The sequence below is a fragment of the Symphalangus syndactylus genome, chromosome 10 (assembly GCF_028878055.3).
Source record: "Symphalangus syndactylus isolate Jambi chromosome 10, NHGRI_mSymSyn1-v2.1_pri, whole genome shotgun sequence".
NCBI lineage: Eukaryota > Metazoa > Chordata > Mammalia > Primates > Hylobatidae > Symphalangus > Symphalangus syndactylus.
In genome coordinates, this window is record NC_072432.2 from 23,108,421 (window position 1) to 23,125,822 (window position 17,402).

Below are 17,402 nucleotides of genomic sequence, written 5' to 3' on the forward strand. Positions count from 1 at the left end.
TCTCCACTGTCTGGGAAGCCCCTCCTGAGAATGCTGGAGGCCACAGGGGAGAATGAAGCAGGTCCTTGTTCTCCAGGGTCTTGCACTAATGGGGAATTTTGTATTTTTCTCTCTCCGTGTGTGTGTGTGTGTGCGTGTCACACGGAAGGACTCCAAAGTAAGCATTTGCCTGTAAGAATGCCTCATTAGAATGCAGAAGTCTACATTAAGTGTAGGTTAAAGAATTGGTTCCAGGTTTTTAGTTTGCTTATTTAAGATCGTTTAACTAAACCTTAGGGTTCTAATCTGATGGTAGTAAACTAGGTCAGACTCTTGTGGGGAACTATAGAGACATAATTGGTCCAAAGTTCTACCTATTCAATACCTAAGATTGATACAATTGTGTATAGAAATTTAAGTAGTTATGCTGAATCACATCCCTTAAAAATGGTTTTTGTCAACCCTAATGCCCTTCATGTGTGTAAATTTAAGCTTCTCGCAGAAAATAATGGAATCTTTATTATCTGCTATTATGCCAAGAGCAATCATTTTTGCAGTATTCACTTAATAAATGTTGAGTGAGTGTCCAGTTCCACTTCACCATATGCAAGCTGGGTCTCCAGAGCCCTGGAGAATCACACTCAGGAGCTTCAGGGGACAGGCTTTTCTGAAAGAACTTACTGAAGGCCAAGGGAACAGACACCCTCAACTGTCACCACCCTGGGCACAAAGGAGTAAGCATTCAGTGGCAAGTGTGTACAGTGATTGCTGGGCCTAGGAGGAAGGACGGACTGACAGAGCTGAAACTGGCACAGTGAGTGGGAAAGAGGGACAAGGGAATCAACACCCTCGCTTCTCCTGCTGCCCATTGGCCTCCTGCCAGTCCTCTCACTGGCCAAACCCAACTCGAATACAGAGTGATGGGGAAATATTGAGGACAGGGAGAGAGAAGTGGAGGAGAGCCAGCATGCTGGAGACATACTCAATTGAAGCAGGCATTGTCTAGCTCACCGCCTGCAAAAACATTAAATTTTTCATCTAGCAATTATATTACCATGCATATTATTTTATGAAAATCCAAAACATGTTCTAGGTTCTTTCGAGTTAATTGTTTGCTGTGTACATTGCTAAGAATTTACATAAAGTAACTGAATTTAAATTATCAGTAGGTGGTGCTGCTGAGATTGACTCTTGAAAAATCCAAATTAGCCATTTAACAGAAGATGATCTAGACTTCAGACAGATTATTTGGGAAAAAACATAACACTGCAGGACAGTTCATTTATGATTCACTGTTTTTTTCATGACATCTGGAATGCACCGATTTTTACAATTTTATTTCCTTAATACGTGGACCATTCTGGGTTTTCTCAACAATTAAAGAGCGGGAGCTGATGTTTCTCCGCAGAATTAGAAGGATGGTCATGCTATAGGCCATATGCTAGACGAGGGGTAGCTGTTGATTTTATGTCTTAATTTTCTGTTAGAGATTCACATCATGAATTATAATATGGATCAAGATTTTTAAAATGGTTCAATTTGAGTTTTCTGGAGAAGAGAATTAGATGCAAGGAACTTCAGAGCCATGTCTTCTGAAAACATCAGAAGTGAGCCCCTGAGGGGCCATTTTCCTAGCAACCCTCAAGAAATAGAGTACTACAGGCCTTTACCAATAGAAATAGGCCCATAAAAATCCTGGAGTTGTGAAATGTTTAACCTGGCATTTGGATTTTAAAGATGCCGAAGTCCTCTATTTTCCAAACGACATCAGAGGGGTACTTGGTAAAATACAGATTCCCAGGCCTTTTGCCTGCAGATTCCGATTGAGTCAATCTGGGATAGGACTGGAAAGCTATAATTAGCAAGTGCTTCCCCACCCCCAGGAATCCTTAGGTCACACTAGTTTGGGAAACACTGATACTGTGCAGCCTCCTCCTTTCCAGCAAGTGTCTTCACCTACTTGGTCTAAAGCTTCACAGACATTCTGAGGTCAGAATCACCTTTGAAAATTGAAGAAAGCTAGGGACACTTTCACCAGAAAAACACTCCTGCCCAGAGTTTTACGTATAATTTCAGGTGCTTCAGGGACCCTTTAGAACTCTTTTTTTTGTTTTTTAGACAGACTCTCACTCTATCGCCCAGGCTGGAGTGCAGTGACACGATCTTGGCTCACTGCAACCTCTGCCTCCTAGGTTCAAGAGATTCTCCTGCCTCAGCCTCCTGAGTAGCTGGGGTTATAGGTGCCCACCACCACGCCTTGCTTTTTTTTTTGTAATTTTAGTAGAGATGGGGTTTTGCCATGTTGGCCAGGGTGATCTCAAACTCCTGACCTCAAGTGATCCGCCTGCCTCCCAAAGTGCTGGGATTACAGGCATGAGCCACCACACCTGGCCTAGAACCCTTTTCTGTAGCCTTTCTTATGAACCTCTATCCTAGAGTTGGTTTAAAACTCTCCAGCCTAGATTTCAAGGCATCCCCTAATCTTGCCCCATCCTACCAGTTGAGCCTCTTGTCTCATTATTCCCATGATAGCCAGGAGCTGTGAAGAGGAACCAGTTATATTCCAAGTCAAAATCAAAGGAACCTCTGTGCTTTCCTTTAAGCATATACGAGGCCTTTGCAATAGAGTGGAGTCTGTTAAGGAAACGCAGTAGGCAGGATTTTGTAGATTGTGGTCATTAGCATCTTCCAGGGAGAAAAAAGATGATAAAAGTCACTGATGATATGCCAAGGCAGACGTCTCACTTCGCTTTCTTCTCTTCCCAAGGACACAGTGTCTCATTTGTAGAGCATCATTTTGGGCCCTGACATGGCACAGCAGAAGTCATTCTTACAACCCCCTGGTGAGCCATAGGGGCTTACTTCAGACTCCACCAGAGTCTTGCTGAAATATCTGTTAGTATCAGTAGGCTTGGATCCTACCAGCAATTAGAGTTGTCCAGTCACTCAAAAAAATTTTTGTTTTTTAAAAGAGACAGGGTCTTGCCATGTTGCCTAGGCTGGTCTTGAACTCGTAGGCTCAAGTGATCCTCCCACCTCAGCCTCTTAAGTAGCTGAGCCTATAGGAGCACACCACCACACCCAGCTCCCAGTCACCCAAACATTTTAAATTATTGAGACTAGTAAGTTTATTACTAGCCTGAATCAATCTATCAACAGTCTGATACTGGCCTTGTACTATAAGTTCAGAGTATTATTGTTATTACAGAGGAGGGTCATATAGATTAATTTAAATACCTTAAGTCAGATCATACATAAATGTTGAAAATAGAAATCATACCTGGGCCACTATCTCTGTGGTGGTAATTTAAACTATTACATTTTGTTTACTTCTGTACTTACGATGATGACTAGGTATTTACATTAAATTGGCTTATCCATGCTTAAATAATATAGGAACAAACAATATACTCAAATGGCAAGACACAGTTTTAAAAAATATACATGCAAACAGTTTAAAACTGTAACTAATTGTTGATATGTATGATGTTTTCATTTAATTCCCATTGTTTCATTTTAACAATGATATAAAGGTGAAAATAGAATTGAGCAGATGTTTAAGCACTAGAAGGATCTAACACTGAGTAAGTGGACAGAAAACAGTTCACCGAGCAGGCTGGACTGCTGTCTTTTGAAAGGCCTGTTTACAAAGTTGGCCCTTGGCTGGCGTCTGGGAACTTAAATTTTGGGAGGGTTCCCACAATTTCCGGAATTGATAAGAGTGGCTCACTGTGCCTAAACAATTTGCATCAATGATGTGGTTTATGCTGAACACCTACTTTCCTTCTGGGAGTCTGGAATTTTGGTGGGTTCCAGGCAGAAGGTGCCTTGGCAGCCAGCACCCAGTAAAAACCATGGGCGCTGAGTCACTGAGGAGCTTTTCTGGTGGCAACATTTCATGTGTTGTCATGGCCCATTGCCGTGGGAACTCAGCATGTCCTGTTTGACTCAACTGGGAGAGGACCTGTGCAAACTGGTACCCCGTTTCCCATGGACTTTACCCCCTGTGCCATTTCCCTTTGTTGATTTTCCTTCAAGTTCTTTCAGTGTAAAAAATTATAGCCCTGAGTACAGTCATATCTGACTCCTGTGATTCGTAGACATTTATTGAAACGGGTGGTGGTCTTGGGGTTCCCCCAACACAAGATACCGTCACCACCTTTAAGGAAGTAAAATGAGTAAGAGAAATATGCATTTGAAACTACAGCACAAGGTTAGAATGTAAGTATGATAAGAAGAAATAGGGACCAATATTGCTTGCAGCTGAATAATTAGATCTAGGCTTCCGTTATCTCAGTGTTTTGTAGCAAATTTAGTGTATTTTGATTAGGACCTTTGAAAGAATCCAGCTAGACTAGTGTTAAATGAAATTTATGGGAGGCCATTATTTTGATCTAGGCTCCCAGCAGATTAGACTAAACCCAAATGCAGTCACCAGTTGAAAGTTGAAAGTGCCATGTCATCAAATTGAACTCTGAGAAGTTTTCCAAACACCTGGAGATTTATAGCAGCCAATCAGAAGGGGCCCAGTGTACCTGAGCCAACATGCTAAGGAAGCCCCTTCTGATGTAAACTTGTAAAGTAACTTTTAAAAGACCAATCTGCCGTTCGTTTCTTATTTCTGCTTTCTTCAGCCCTTTTCTGTCTATACAGCCAGTCTCTTCTGCTCTACTCATCAAGGTTCTTGTCCTATTTTATAGAATTAGATGCTGTCCTGATTCATGAATTGCAATAAAGGTCTGCTGAATTTTTAAATGAATTTTATTGTAATATTTTTTTTTGAGATGGGATCTCACTCTATTGCCCAGACTGGCATACAGTAGCATGATCATAGTTCACTGCAGCCTTGACCTCCTGGGCTCAATCAATCCTCCCACCTCAGCCTCCTGAGTAGCTGGGCTACAGGCGTGTACCACCACGTGTGGCCAGTTTTTGATATTCTGTAGAGATGGAGTCTCACCATGTTGCCCAGGCTGGTCTTGAACTCATGTGCTCAACCTGGAGGTTCAGGTAAAATTTCCTGAATAACAACTGGCACATTCTCTGTGCTTAAACTGTTAAAAAACAAACAAACAAACAAAATTAGACTGATGCCTATAGTCCTAGCATTTTGGGAGGTTGAGGTGGGAGAATCACTTGAAGACAGGAGTTTGAGACCAGCCTGGGCAGTATGGCGAGACCCCATCTCTACTAAATAACAATTAGGTGGGAGGTGGCTAAGGTGGTGATATGCACCACCCAAGTCCCAGTTACTTAAGAGGCTGAGGTGGGAGGATGACTTGAGCCCAGGATTTCAAGGCTGCAGTGAGCTAGGATTGCACCACTACCCTCCAGCCTGGCAACAGAGTGAGAAGTGAGACCTTGTCTCAAAAAAAATTGGTGGCCATTCACAGTGGCTCACATCTGTAATCCCAGCACTTAGGGAGGGTGAGGCGGCAGATCACCTGAGGTCAAGAGTTCGAGACCAGCCTGGCTAACATGGCAAAACCCTGTCTCTTCTAAAAATACAAAAAAATTAGCTGGGCGTGGTGGCGGGCGCCTGTAATCCCAGCTACTTGGGAGGCTGAGGCAGGAGAATTGCTTGAACCCAGGAGGCGGAGGTTACAGTGAGCCGAGACCGTGCCATTGCACTCTAGCCTGGGTAACAAAAACGAAACTCTGTCACAAGGAAAAAAAAATTGGTAAAAATTGCTGCTGTCAAGAAACTTACATTTCAGTTTGAGGGAGACAGGCAATTAACATAAAAGTAAAATATTATGTTAGATAGTGTTAAATGATAAAAATGAGGCAGAAGGAGGGATAGGAAGCTGGGGAGGTGTTGAAATTTTAGATAAGTTGTCTCATGAGAAAATGTCACTTAAGAAAAGACCTGAAGAACAGGAGGCGGTTGGCTTTTTGGATATCTCTGGGAGTTTTCCAGGCCAAGAGAATAACACGGCAAAGTCGAACAGAAGTCTTTATGCTTGGTGTGTTTGAAGAATATTGAGGAGGACAAGGAGAGAGGAAATTTAGTCAGAGAGAGAGGTGGTAGGGGAGAGATCGTGGAAGGCCTGGAAAATTATGAAGCCTAGGGCTTTGATCTTAGTGGCTTTTGAGATGAGCTCTGACGTACCTCACTAAATATCAAACTAAATGAACCAAATTTACATAGTTCAAGACGGTGTATTATCTTCCACAAGACTCACAACTTAATAGCCTACATTTTAAAAAGGAATAATTTAGGTTGGAAGATTTCAAACCTATAATATCTTTTAAAATACCAACTCAAGGCCAGGCACATTGGCTCACACCTGTAATCCCAGCACTTTGGGAGGCCGAGGCAGGCAGATCACCTGAGGTCAGGAGTTCAAGACCAGCCTGGCCATCATGGTGAAACCCTGTCTCTACTAAAAATACAAAATTAGTCGGTCATGGTGGCGCATGCCTATAATCCCAGCTATTCGGGAGGTTGAGGCAGGAGAATCGCTTGAATCCCGGAGGCAGAGGTTGCAGTCAGCTGAGATTGTACCACTGCACTCCAGTCTGGACAACAGAGTGAAACCGTGTCTCAAAAAAATACATACGTATATATAGATATCAACTCAAAAATTGTGATGAAAACAGAACAAAACCAAACCTGCGCCACCCAGTGGAGTTAGGAAGCACTGCATACAGGCAGATCAGTGGAATTTTTTTTTTTTTTTTCTTGATTTTTGCTTTTGTTGCCCAGGCTGGAGTGCAATGGCACGATCTTGGCTCACCACTGCCGACCTCAGGTGATCCGCCCGCCTTGGCCTCCCAAAATGCTGGAATTACAGGCATGAGCCACCGTGCCCGGCTAGAAATTTTATTTTAACTTTTATCTACAGTGATCAGATTAACTGCACAATTATCATTTTTGCTTACTTTGTGAATATATGGTGGGCAGGACTAGTAATAGTTATTTTAAGATATTTTAACTTACATAAGGAAGAATTGGAGAGTTCCGAACTTATCAAGTCCTCTACAGTGAAGATGTGGGAAATTTAGGTTAAAGCATCCTTGTGAACTTTGGGATGAATTTATGCTAATTGATTAGGCCTGTACCTACATTTTTGTCTGCTTAAATTTGTTACTCCGGGATACCAAAAGGCTAACTTGTTTTAGTCCCTTGAAAAATAAAATTTGAGAATTGTTGCAAACAGTGAAGTGACTTCCTTTTTTCCTTTAATATAGTTTTTTAAAAATTTCTAGCTCATTTACACATTACCACACACACAATTTGTGTGATGGCTACATAGTGGAGTGGGAAATTTTAATTCACTTTCTTTCTCTTTTAAGATCTGGGAAATTTTAATGGAATGACATTTTAAGGGAGCGTGATTTTTTTTTTTAAGTAAGAATTTCCTATACATTTTGTTAATTTCCAGAACAGAGTCGGCTGGGCGCAGTGGCTCACACCTGTAATCCCAGCACTTTGGGAGGCTGAGGAGGGCAGATCACGAGGTCAGGAGATCGAGACCATCCTGGGTAACACGGTGAAACCCCATCTCTACTAAAACTACAAAAAATTAGCTGGGCTTGGTGGTGGGCGCCTGTAGTCCCAGCTACTCAGGAGGCTGAGGCAGGAGAATGGCGTGAACCTGGGAGGCAGAGCTTGCAGTGAGCCGAGATCGCACCACTGCACTCCAGCCTGGGAGACAGAGTGGGAGTCCGTCTCAAAAAAAAAAAAAGAAAAAGCAACAACAGAGTCACCAGTTATAAAAGGTCTACAAAAGTAAATAGGCTGTCATCTTTGCTTTTACAAAGTTGCTTATTTGATAGCCAAACAGATGAAATAATACTTTTTCCTATAGTATATATTTAGCATAATCTGGACTATGATAGCATAAAATTGGTCAAGGGGGCTTATGTCAGATAGTAACATCATCTTACTAAATTCACTTCAAGTGATTTATTTGGTCATGCCTGCGTATCATGATCAGGAACTCTGGAAATTTTAAATAATCAGTAAACCAGGCCCCAGAACCTACTTTCACTTCTTCCCTAGGCTCTATGTACATTCAACTCCATCCCAAGAGCAGTTTCACTGCCACTAGCTCCTGTCTTTTTGCACATCATAAGATCACAGGAAACAAACCACAGATATGCCAGAACATTCCTGGCAGTTTGTACATTGTGTTTCACAGACCCTACGCTGAAAACAATGAGCAAACCTTGAGATTACAAATGATCTTCCTAACAATTTTAGAGACTCGATTTTTGACTTCCTGCCTGCAGGAAGGAAATGACAGTTGGAAGTGTGGAGAACAGGTGTTCCCCTGAACAGAATGATATCTTCTGCTTACTAAAATAAAAAGCACTGCATCAACACTCCTACATGGAAGTGAACTCTAACCACAAGGCTCAGTCTTTTCACCACGGATCCAGCTTCAGAAACCCAAATCTGTTTCCTACCAGGAAGCTGTTAAACCCAGCATTAAAGAGCAAACTAAGGCACAGAGTTCCTCGAATCAGTACTGGGTTAATCCAAGTAAAGAATCTGGGTGTCCCCTTCCATGTCTTTCCAGTTACCACAGTGCAACTGCATGGCACACTCATCAGAGGACTTAGAAGGGCAGGAATCAGGATTGGAGTAAACGGGTCCCAGCCGAAGGGTAGGTAGATGATCTTAAACCCTCCTTCATCTCCCATTGTCTTTGTCTCCAAGTCAGGGATCTGGGATTATTTCCTCCCGGTAGCTTAGTGTTGGCATAATAGCTTTCTTTTTCTTTGCCAAGGTCGCTAGTTGCTCTATCCCTCATGAAGGAACCTTCGCTGCCTCCTAATCCTTTCTGTAAAATTCAGGCGAATGACACCTTAAAAGGGCTGAAGACTCTGACATAATTGAAGGCCATCCCTGGGGTCAGACAAATACCAGACAGTCCTCTCCAGTCTCCTTCATTAATGGTGGAAACCCATTAGGGCGTGTGCATTTTCTGAGGACCCACAGATTGGAGAAGGCTGGGGAAATATTGTAGCATTCACATCTATGAAGCCGTGGTGGTGAATGCTTGGAAAGGGTCATAGTGTTTTGCAACAGGCATCATGAGATTAATCAATTCTGTAATCCACAGCGACTTTGTCTTTTCTCTTTTACCTTGAGACCCCAAAGAGCCGTGCTATGGAGAAAGAGATCTGGTAGCTTTATTTGGAGCCAAGCCTTGCAAGGGTAAGGAGGAGCGAGCGAGGACATTGAAGCCTGTAGACTGAGTAAGTAGATTGAATTGAGACTCATAGAACATGATTTCTCCTTCTGAAACGTCAGCATGGGAGACAGCTGACTCTCCCTTGGAATAAAAAAAGAGTTAACCATGATCAAATCCCTGCACATTCCTTCTGCTGCCTACTTCTCTTTTTTTTTTCTCTGCCATATTCTTGTTCCTTTAAATTTTTTTTTTCTAATTTTTATTCCTAACTCACCACTTCTCTCTCTCCTTTTGAGTTGGAAGGCGACAGGGTCTCACTCTGTTGCCCAGGTTTGGAGTGCAGTGGCGCAATCATAGCTCAACCTCCTGGGCTCAAGTGATCCTTCCTCTTCAGTCTCCTCAGTAGCTGGGACTACAGGTGCACACCTCCATGCCCAGATAATTTTTGTATTTTTCATAGAGATGGGGTTTCGCCATGTTGCCCAGGTTGGTCTCGAACTCCTGGGCTCAAGCAGTCTGCCCACCTCAGCCTCCCAAAGTGCTGGGATTACAGGCATGAGCCACTGTGCCTGGCCGTCTCCTCTTATACTTCTCTTGTGCATTCCTTTTTTCCAGGAATACGTATTAAGGGACTGTTGTGTGCAGAGGCAGATGCTGTCTGCCTTCCAGGAGCTCACGGTTTTGTGAGGGACCAAGTGTGTAAATGAATGGTATAAGAACCTTTTATCATTTATGCTACCCTACAAGTATCCAAAAGATATTTTGAGCCCGGGCACAGTGACTCACACCTGTAATCCCAGCACTTTGGGAGGCTGAGGTGGGTGGATCACTTGAGGTCAGGAGCTCGAGACCAGCCTAGCCAACATGGCGAAACCCCATCTCTACTAAAATACAAAAATTAGCTGGGCATAGTGACCGATGCCTATAATCTCAGCTACTCTGGAGGCTGAGGCAGGAGAATCGCTTGAACCCGGGAGGCGGAGGTTGCAGTGAGCCAAGATTGCGCCACTACACTTCAACCAAGGTGACAGAGAAAGACTATGTCTCAAAAAAAAAAAAAAAAAAAAAAAGTGTTTTGAGAAAGGAGGGAAGACTTAATTCCGCTTGTAAAAGAAGAGTAAGAAAAGGTTGCACAGAGGAGCAGAAGAGAAAACAAGCGTCTGTAGAAGGATGAAGCTTCCCTTTTCAGCCTTTTCCTGTGAAAGCAGGAGAGGATGATCCAATTCCATCCAAAGACCCAGCCAGAAAACAGTGGTTCAAGCCTGTCTCCTGTCTTCTGCTTGCCTCTTGACTATTTCACTGTTCTTAGGTACTTACATTAAAAGGATAATTGAAGTGCAGTTTGATTATTTGGCTTCTATAAAGTAAGGGAAATCAAATTGGTGGAGGAAAGATTTAAAAAAAAAAAAAAAGGCACAAAATTGTTATTAAACTCTCTCCACCCCACTTCACCCATTCTCTAGGGACAGCACTGTGAACAGTTTGACAAGTATCTTCCTGGATTTTAAAATTTATGTAGAAACCTACAACTACAATATTTGGAAGCAAAAAGATTGTACCATTGATGTTGTTAGACATAGTATCCGCAACTTGCTTCTCTCTTCCACCATCTTCCGTGTCTTACTACATCATGAACATTCTTAGAACTATTTTTCCTTGAAAAAAATCATTATTATTTTTAGAGGCAGGGTTTTGCAGGCTAGAATGTATTTGCTGTTCACAGGTGCGATCAAAGTGCACTGCAGCCTCGAACCCCTGGGCTCAAGCAATCCTCCCACCTCAGCCTCCCTAATAGCTGGGACTACAGGTGCGTGCCACAATGCCTGGCTAAATTTTTAATTTTTTTTTTTTTTTTTGTAAAGACAGGGTCTTGCCATGTTGTCCAAGCTTGTCTCAAACTCTTGGCCTCAAGCAATCCTCTCACCTTGGCCTCCCAAAATGCTGGGATTGCAGATGTGAGTCACTGCACCCAGCCAGAACAATTTTTCAAAGGAAATATTATTATACTATACAGAGAAAATTGCTGTAGCAATATACAGCTACCGCTTTGAGTCAACAGAAGGATCGATACAAAGCTTACCTCCTCTGAGAAGCCTTCTCTAATTAACTCTTGAGTTTTTTCCATCCTTTCCCCTGTATTTTCTGGTAATTTTCCATGGGGTTCTGAATGGTATTTGGCCTCTGCTCATAAACACACTCCTTTGTGTTATTCTCAAGCCCTTTCTCTTGCAAAGAACAAAGACCACCTTTTGTAAGGACACATGTGAGCTGGAAAGTTCAACCACTCAGACCCCTGTAAAGACTGGTCTTTCTTGCCACGCTTGCTTCCCCCTGTTGATCTTTCCTAGCCTTCTCACTCCCAGGTTCCTTGCTCAACTCACTCTTCTATTCCCTCACCGCCTGGCTTCTATTTGTTCATTCATCAGATAGAATTGACAACATGCCAGGACTAGAGGTTCCAGCCCGTAGAGTTTGGCTTGCTCTAATTCTGACTCAAACTCATGACCTTCTTTAGCTCCACTTACCAAATTCTCCCCATGTTTCTGAGTTCAAATTCCTAAGGGTGAGAATCCGATTGACCTGGTTTGTGCCAGGCTATACATAGATGGCTGGACACTATGGCCCAGGACCCATTCATTCAAGAAGATGTGGCTGGAGAAGGGAGATGGACTGTGGGCAGGTCACCCTTCCCAGCCCTAACTCGCCCAGTGTACTTACTCCACCAACGTCCTCGGGTCTTTGCGGGGCACTTGTGTTATCTCCTTAAGCAGTGGTGAATTAACAGGGACTGCCATGATCTGCATGCAGGAAGTGTTCAAAGGACAATGTGAACACACTCAACTGTTTCTTTACATGGAGTTGGACTCATGGTGGGCAGAAAGCGAGAATCACAGCCTTCCTCCTAAAGAAACCACAGCCAGTGACCAGAGCATTCCAGGAGGTAAAAAACACTGGTCACAGGTCACGTCACATGAGTGCTAACACTCTTGGGGTCATCTTTAAAGGTAAAGGTGACCGGAAGCAGTGGCTCACACCTGTAATCCCAGCACTTTGGGAGGCCAAGGTGGGTGGATCACTTGAGGCCAGGAGTTCGAGACCACCCTGGCCAATAGGATGAAACCTCGTCTCTACTAAAAATACAAAAATTAGCCAGGTGTGGTGGTGGGTGCTTGTAATCCCAGCTATTAGGGAGGCTGAGGCAGGAGAATCACTTGAACCCAGGAGACAGAGGTTGCAGTGAGCCGAGATCGCACCACTGCGCTCCAGCCTGGGAGACAGAGCGAGACTCTGTCTCAATTAAAAAATAAAGGTGGAGGAAGATTATGAACCAGAGGAACGTTACAGGTGGGAAATAGAAAGCTACTGTCAGTTTTAAATTCTCATAAATGGAAATAAAAATTGAGCATTCGAAATGGAATTATAGACCTGGGTAAGAGACTTCTTTCTCAAGAATCAAGCTATTCAGTAACTCTCTTCAAATGCTCAATAATTCTTATTCATACACAAAATTTGTAGCAGAAGTTATGATTCAACAGTGGTAGTGACTCAAGACAGACTGTTAGGAGGTTAAAATATAATTCATATCCAGTATCATTTAAATAGGCATTTTCATCAGGGATGATATTGACAATTGATGTCAATGATAAGTTATTAGAAGTAGTTGACAACTGGATGCAGTGGCTCACACCTGTAATCCCAGCACTTTGGAGGCCGAGGCAGGTGGATCACCTGAGGTCAGGAGTTCAAGAACAGCCTGGGCAACATAGCAAAACCCCGTCTCTACTAAAAATACAAAAATTAGCCGGGCGTGCTGGCTCGTGTTTGTAATCCCAGCTACCCAGGAGGCTGAGTCAGGAGAATCGCTCGAACCCGGGAGGCGGAGGTTGCAGTGAGCTGAGATTGCGCCATTGCACTCCAGTCTGGGTGACAGAGTGAGACTCTGCCTCAAAAAAAAAAAAAAAAAAAGTAGTTGACGACAGAACTGCTGCTCAGATGGGCCTCCACCCCATCCTTTCATATTTTATTATTGTTCTTCTGCGTCTCTTTGGCTTGAAAGAACTTCTGCTAAACGTCTGTGGATTCAAAATCCAAGTTCAAATAAAATAACTAGATGGCTTGAAGAACCTGCTGACTAATTGTCTGGCAGTGGGAGGGCAGAAGGCATTAATCCTCAGGGCCACACCAGGAGCTTCCGATGCACCCTGGAAGTCCAGCAGCGCAGGGCCCCTTCTGCCGGAGGCCTTGAGAGAGAGAAGCCTAGAGAAATACAGGTCTGCATCAGTGTGACAGCAGGCATAGGGAAAGCCACAGAAGGGATGGGGCTCAATGTCTGCTGGTGTGATGCCCCCCTCATCACTCCCGCTCCATCTGTGTTGGCCGGGGGGGCTCTTACCTCTAGCCCAGGCTCCTCTGTGGTTCCCAGCTGGCCTCCTGCCTCTGGGGTAACACTGCTCTGTCCTTCCTCCACATCAGCATTGAGCCTCCTTTCCAGATGACCAAAGGACTGCTGTGTTCAGAAAACCTTGCTTTTTCACTACCGGCTACACACACCCCCCCAAATCCTTAATGGGACACGACATTCTTACCCCAACCTATTTTGTTGTTGTTGTTTTTGTTTTGAGATGGGGTCTTGCTCTGTTGCTCAGGCTGGAGTACTGTGGCACGATCACAGTTCACTGCAGCCTCAACCTCCCAGGCTCAAGCAATCCTCTCACCTCAGCCTCTGGAGTAAGTGAGACCATAGGCATGCGACACCGTGCCTGGCTAATTTTTTGTATTGTTTGTAAAGAAGAGGTTTCACCATGTTGCCCAGGCTGGTCTCAAGCTCCCGGCCTCCTCAAGCTATCAACCCACCTTGACCTCCTAAAGTGCTGGAGTTACAGGTATGAGCCACCCCACCTGGCCCCCAAACTATTTTTCTAACATTGCCTCTTCCTGTTTCCTGCTGTGCCACACTAGATTCTCACCAACCCCTGCAGCCTCCTTGGCTGTGGCTGAAATGTCACCGACACCACAGTGCCCCCATCCATCCTGACCGTGCTTATGTGCCCATCCTCTTCCCACAACACCAAGGTGAAGCAAGGTGAAGTTCACCTGTGTCCCTGTAGCACTTCGTTTACACTCTTCTGACCTTGGTTTTTTGTTGTGGTTCCTCAGTTTATCTCCTCCATTGGATCTCAAGCACTTTTAGAACAGGAACTGCTGTCATTCATTCATCTTCACACCTTAACACATACTAAAATGCTCATTGTTTAAGTGCTCAAGTAGGTTTTTCTTTTTTTTTTTGAGAAGGTGTCTTACTTTGTTGCCCAGGCTGGAGTGCAGTGGCATGATCTCAGCTCGCTGCAACCTCAGTCTCCTAGGTTGAAGTGATTCTCCTGCCTTAGCCTCCCAAGTAGCTGGATTACAGGCATGTGCCACCACACCCCTCTAATTTTTGCATTTTTTTTTTTTTTTTTTTTTTTTTTGAGACAGACTTTTGCTCTTGTTGCCCAGGCTGGAGTGTAATGGTGCAATCTCGGCTCACTGCAACCTCCGCACCTCCCAGGTTCAAGCGATTCTCTCATGCCTCAGCCTCCCAAGTAGCTGGGATTACAGGCATGCACCACCACATCCGTCTAATTTTGTATTTTTTTTCTTTTTTTGTGCAGATGGGGTTTCACCATGTTGGTCAGGCTGATCTCGAACTCTTGACCTCAGGTGATCTGCCTGCTTCAGCCTCCCAAAGTGCTGGGATTACAGGTGTAAGCTACTGTGCCTGGACTTAATTTTTGTATTTTTTAGTAGAGACGGGGTTTCATCATGTCGGCCAGGCTGGTCTTGAATTCCTGACCTCAGGTGATCTGCCCGCTTTGGCCTCCCAAAGTGCTGGCATTACAGGCGTGAGCCACCATGCCTGGTCTTAAGTATGTTTTTCGAAGGAAGGATATTCATGGAGACAACAGTCATCCTTTAAATATTTGATATGCATTTGAGCTAGTCACAGATAGCTGTTAATGTGTAAATCCTGATAACAGGCTTCTAATGTCACCATTTCAGTTTGCTGGGCAGCAAAACAAAAATAACATTAATTTGTGTTTTACGGCAACTAATGCACAATAATGAATGAATATCTTAAGTATTGGGGAGAATCCTGGTTAGAAAGTTGATAAAGTGAATTCAAACTCCCTTTTCAAGGACTTGAAAGGGAGGGGTGGTTTTCCAAGATGAAGACTTAGGTTTGAGTATCTCCCTTTGCCTGAATTTGCTTTTATGTAAAAATAGAGGGTTGGATTCTGTCTATTCCCTTTTAACTCTAAAATTATATTATTCCAGCAGTTTTACTTAACAAGAGTTGACTGTTACACAAAAGGTTCCGTGCTAACATTAGCAATAAACGCCTTTTTAAAACCCTGCTTTTACCCATGCTCCCAGGCATGCTCTAAAGTTCATTTGACTTCTAATAATGGATGTGCAAATATGTTGAGTGATCACTTCCACAACGGCCCTGTTCCTTTAAGAGACCACGGTTGTTAAGTTAGGAGATCATTGAACCATATGAGGGTCAATAAAAGAATAAAAAGTCGCTGGTTAGCGATTCGAGGACAAGGAACTTGATCCCAGTTCAGTGTCTGTGGGCCCGTATGCTGCCCACAGTCAAAGAGGGAGCCCCAGGTCCTTGGCAGCTTGCTTTTCCTCAGGATGGCTTCTGGAAGGCTCATTAAGTTCGTGGTTTTTGAGCTCCTAGAGTTTGCCGCTTTCTCCATCCCCACCCTCGTGATCACAGAACAGTTTGCCACCGCCTACCAAGGAACAAGGGCTGGATCTGACAACACACACTACTGGCTGATCGTCTCCTGTTCTATTGCCTATGTTGCGTTAGTGACACTACTGATCTGGGTTCCTGTAAAAGTTATACTGCACAAGAAACGTTATATTTACAGAAAAATTAAAGGATGGTAAGTAAAAGAATTTTTTTATATGGAGTCTCGCTCTGTCACCCAGGCTGGAGTGCAGTAGGGGCATCTCACCTCACTGCCACCTTCGCCTCCCGGCTTCAAGTGATTCTCCTACCTCAGCCTCCTGACTAGCTGGGATTACAGTCGCGCACCACCACACCCAGCTTATCTTTGTATTTTTAGTAGAGATGGGTTTTTGCCATGTTGGCCAGGCTGGTCTTGAACTCCTGACCTCAAGTGATCTGCCTGCCTCAGCCTCCCAAAGTACTAGGATTACAGGCAGGAGCCACCATGCCTGGCCCGTAAAAGAATTCTTTAGTAGGGAATCCCCGTGATGCTGTCAAAGATACGTTTGTTTGTTTGTTTGTTTGTTGTTTGTTTTAACTTTTAAGTTCAGGGGTGCAAGCGCAGGTTTGTTACATAGGTTGACTTGTGTCATTAGGGGTTTGTTGTATAGATTGTTTCACCGGCATGCACCACCATGCCAAGCTAATTTTTGAACTTTTAGTAGAAACGGGGTTTTCATGTTGGCCAGGCTGGTCCCTACTCCTGACCTCAAATGATCCACTCACCTCAGCCTCCCAAAGTGCTAGGAATACAGGAGTGAACCACCACACCCAGCCCGTAAAAGAATTCTTTAGCAGGGAATCCCCGTGATGCTTTCAAAGATATGTTTGTTTGTTTGTCTGTTTAAGTGCAGGTTTGTTACATAGGTTAACTTGTGTCATGGGGGTTTGTTGTACAGATTATTTCATCACCCAGGTATTAAGCCTAGTACCTATTAGTTGTTTTTCCTGATCCTCTCCCTCCTCCCACCATTCACCCACTGAAAGGCGCTGGTGTGTGTTGTTCCCCTCTGTGTGTGCATGTGTTCTCATCATTTAGCTGCCACTTATAAATGAGAACATGTGGTATTTGGTTTTCTGTTCCTGCCTTAGTTTGCTAAAGATAATGGCCTCCAGCTCCATCCATGTCCTTGCAAAAGACATGATCTTGTTCTTTTTCATGGTTGCATAGTATTCCATGGAGTATATATATCACATTTTCTTTATCCATTCTATCACTGATGGACATTTAGGTCGGTTTCATGTCTTTGCCATTGTGAATAGTACTGCAACGAACATACAGGTGCGTGTGTCTGTGTAATAGAATGATTTATATTCCTTTGGGAATATACCCAGTATTGAAATTGCTGGGTCGAATGGTATTTCTGTCTTTAGGTCTTTGAGGAATCACCACACTGTCTTCCACAATGGTTAAACTAATTTAGACTTCCACTAACAGTGTATAAGTATTCCTGAAAGATACGTTCTAACATACTGTGGGTAAGGATGTGAGC

General features: G+C 43.7%; 1 protein-coding gene across 1 annotated transcript in view; it reads left to right on the forward strand.

Annotated features, from left to right (window-relative positions):
- Positions 1-15,806: 15,806 nt before the first annotated feature.
- TMEM236 (transmembrane protein 236) overlaps positions 15,807-17,402 on the forward strand; it is a 40,188-nt gene continuing 38,592 nt past the window's right edge. Inside the window, exon 1 of the mRNA XM_055296692.2 lies at positions 15,807-16,063. Coding sequence (XP_055152667.1) covers positions 15,807-16,063 — 257 coding nt within the window. The remainder of the gene's footprint in view (positions 16,064-17,402) is intronic.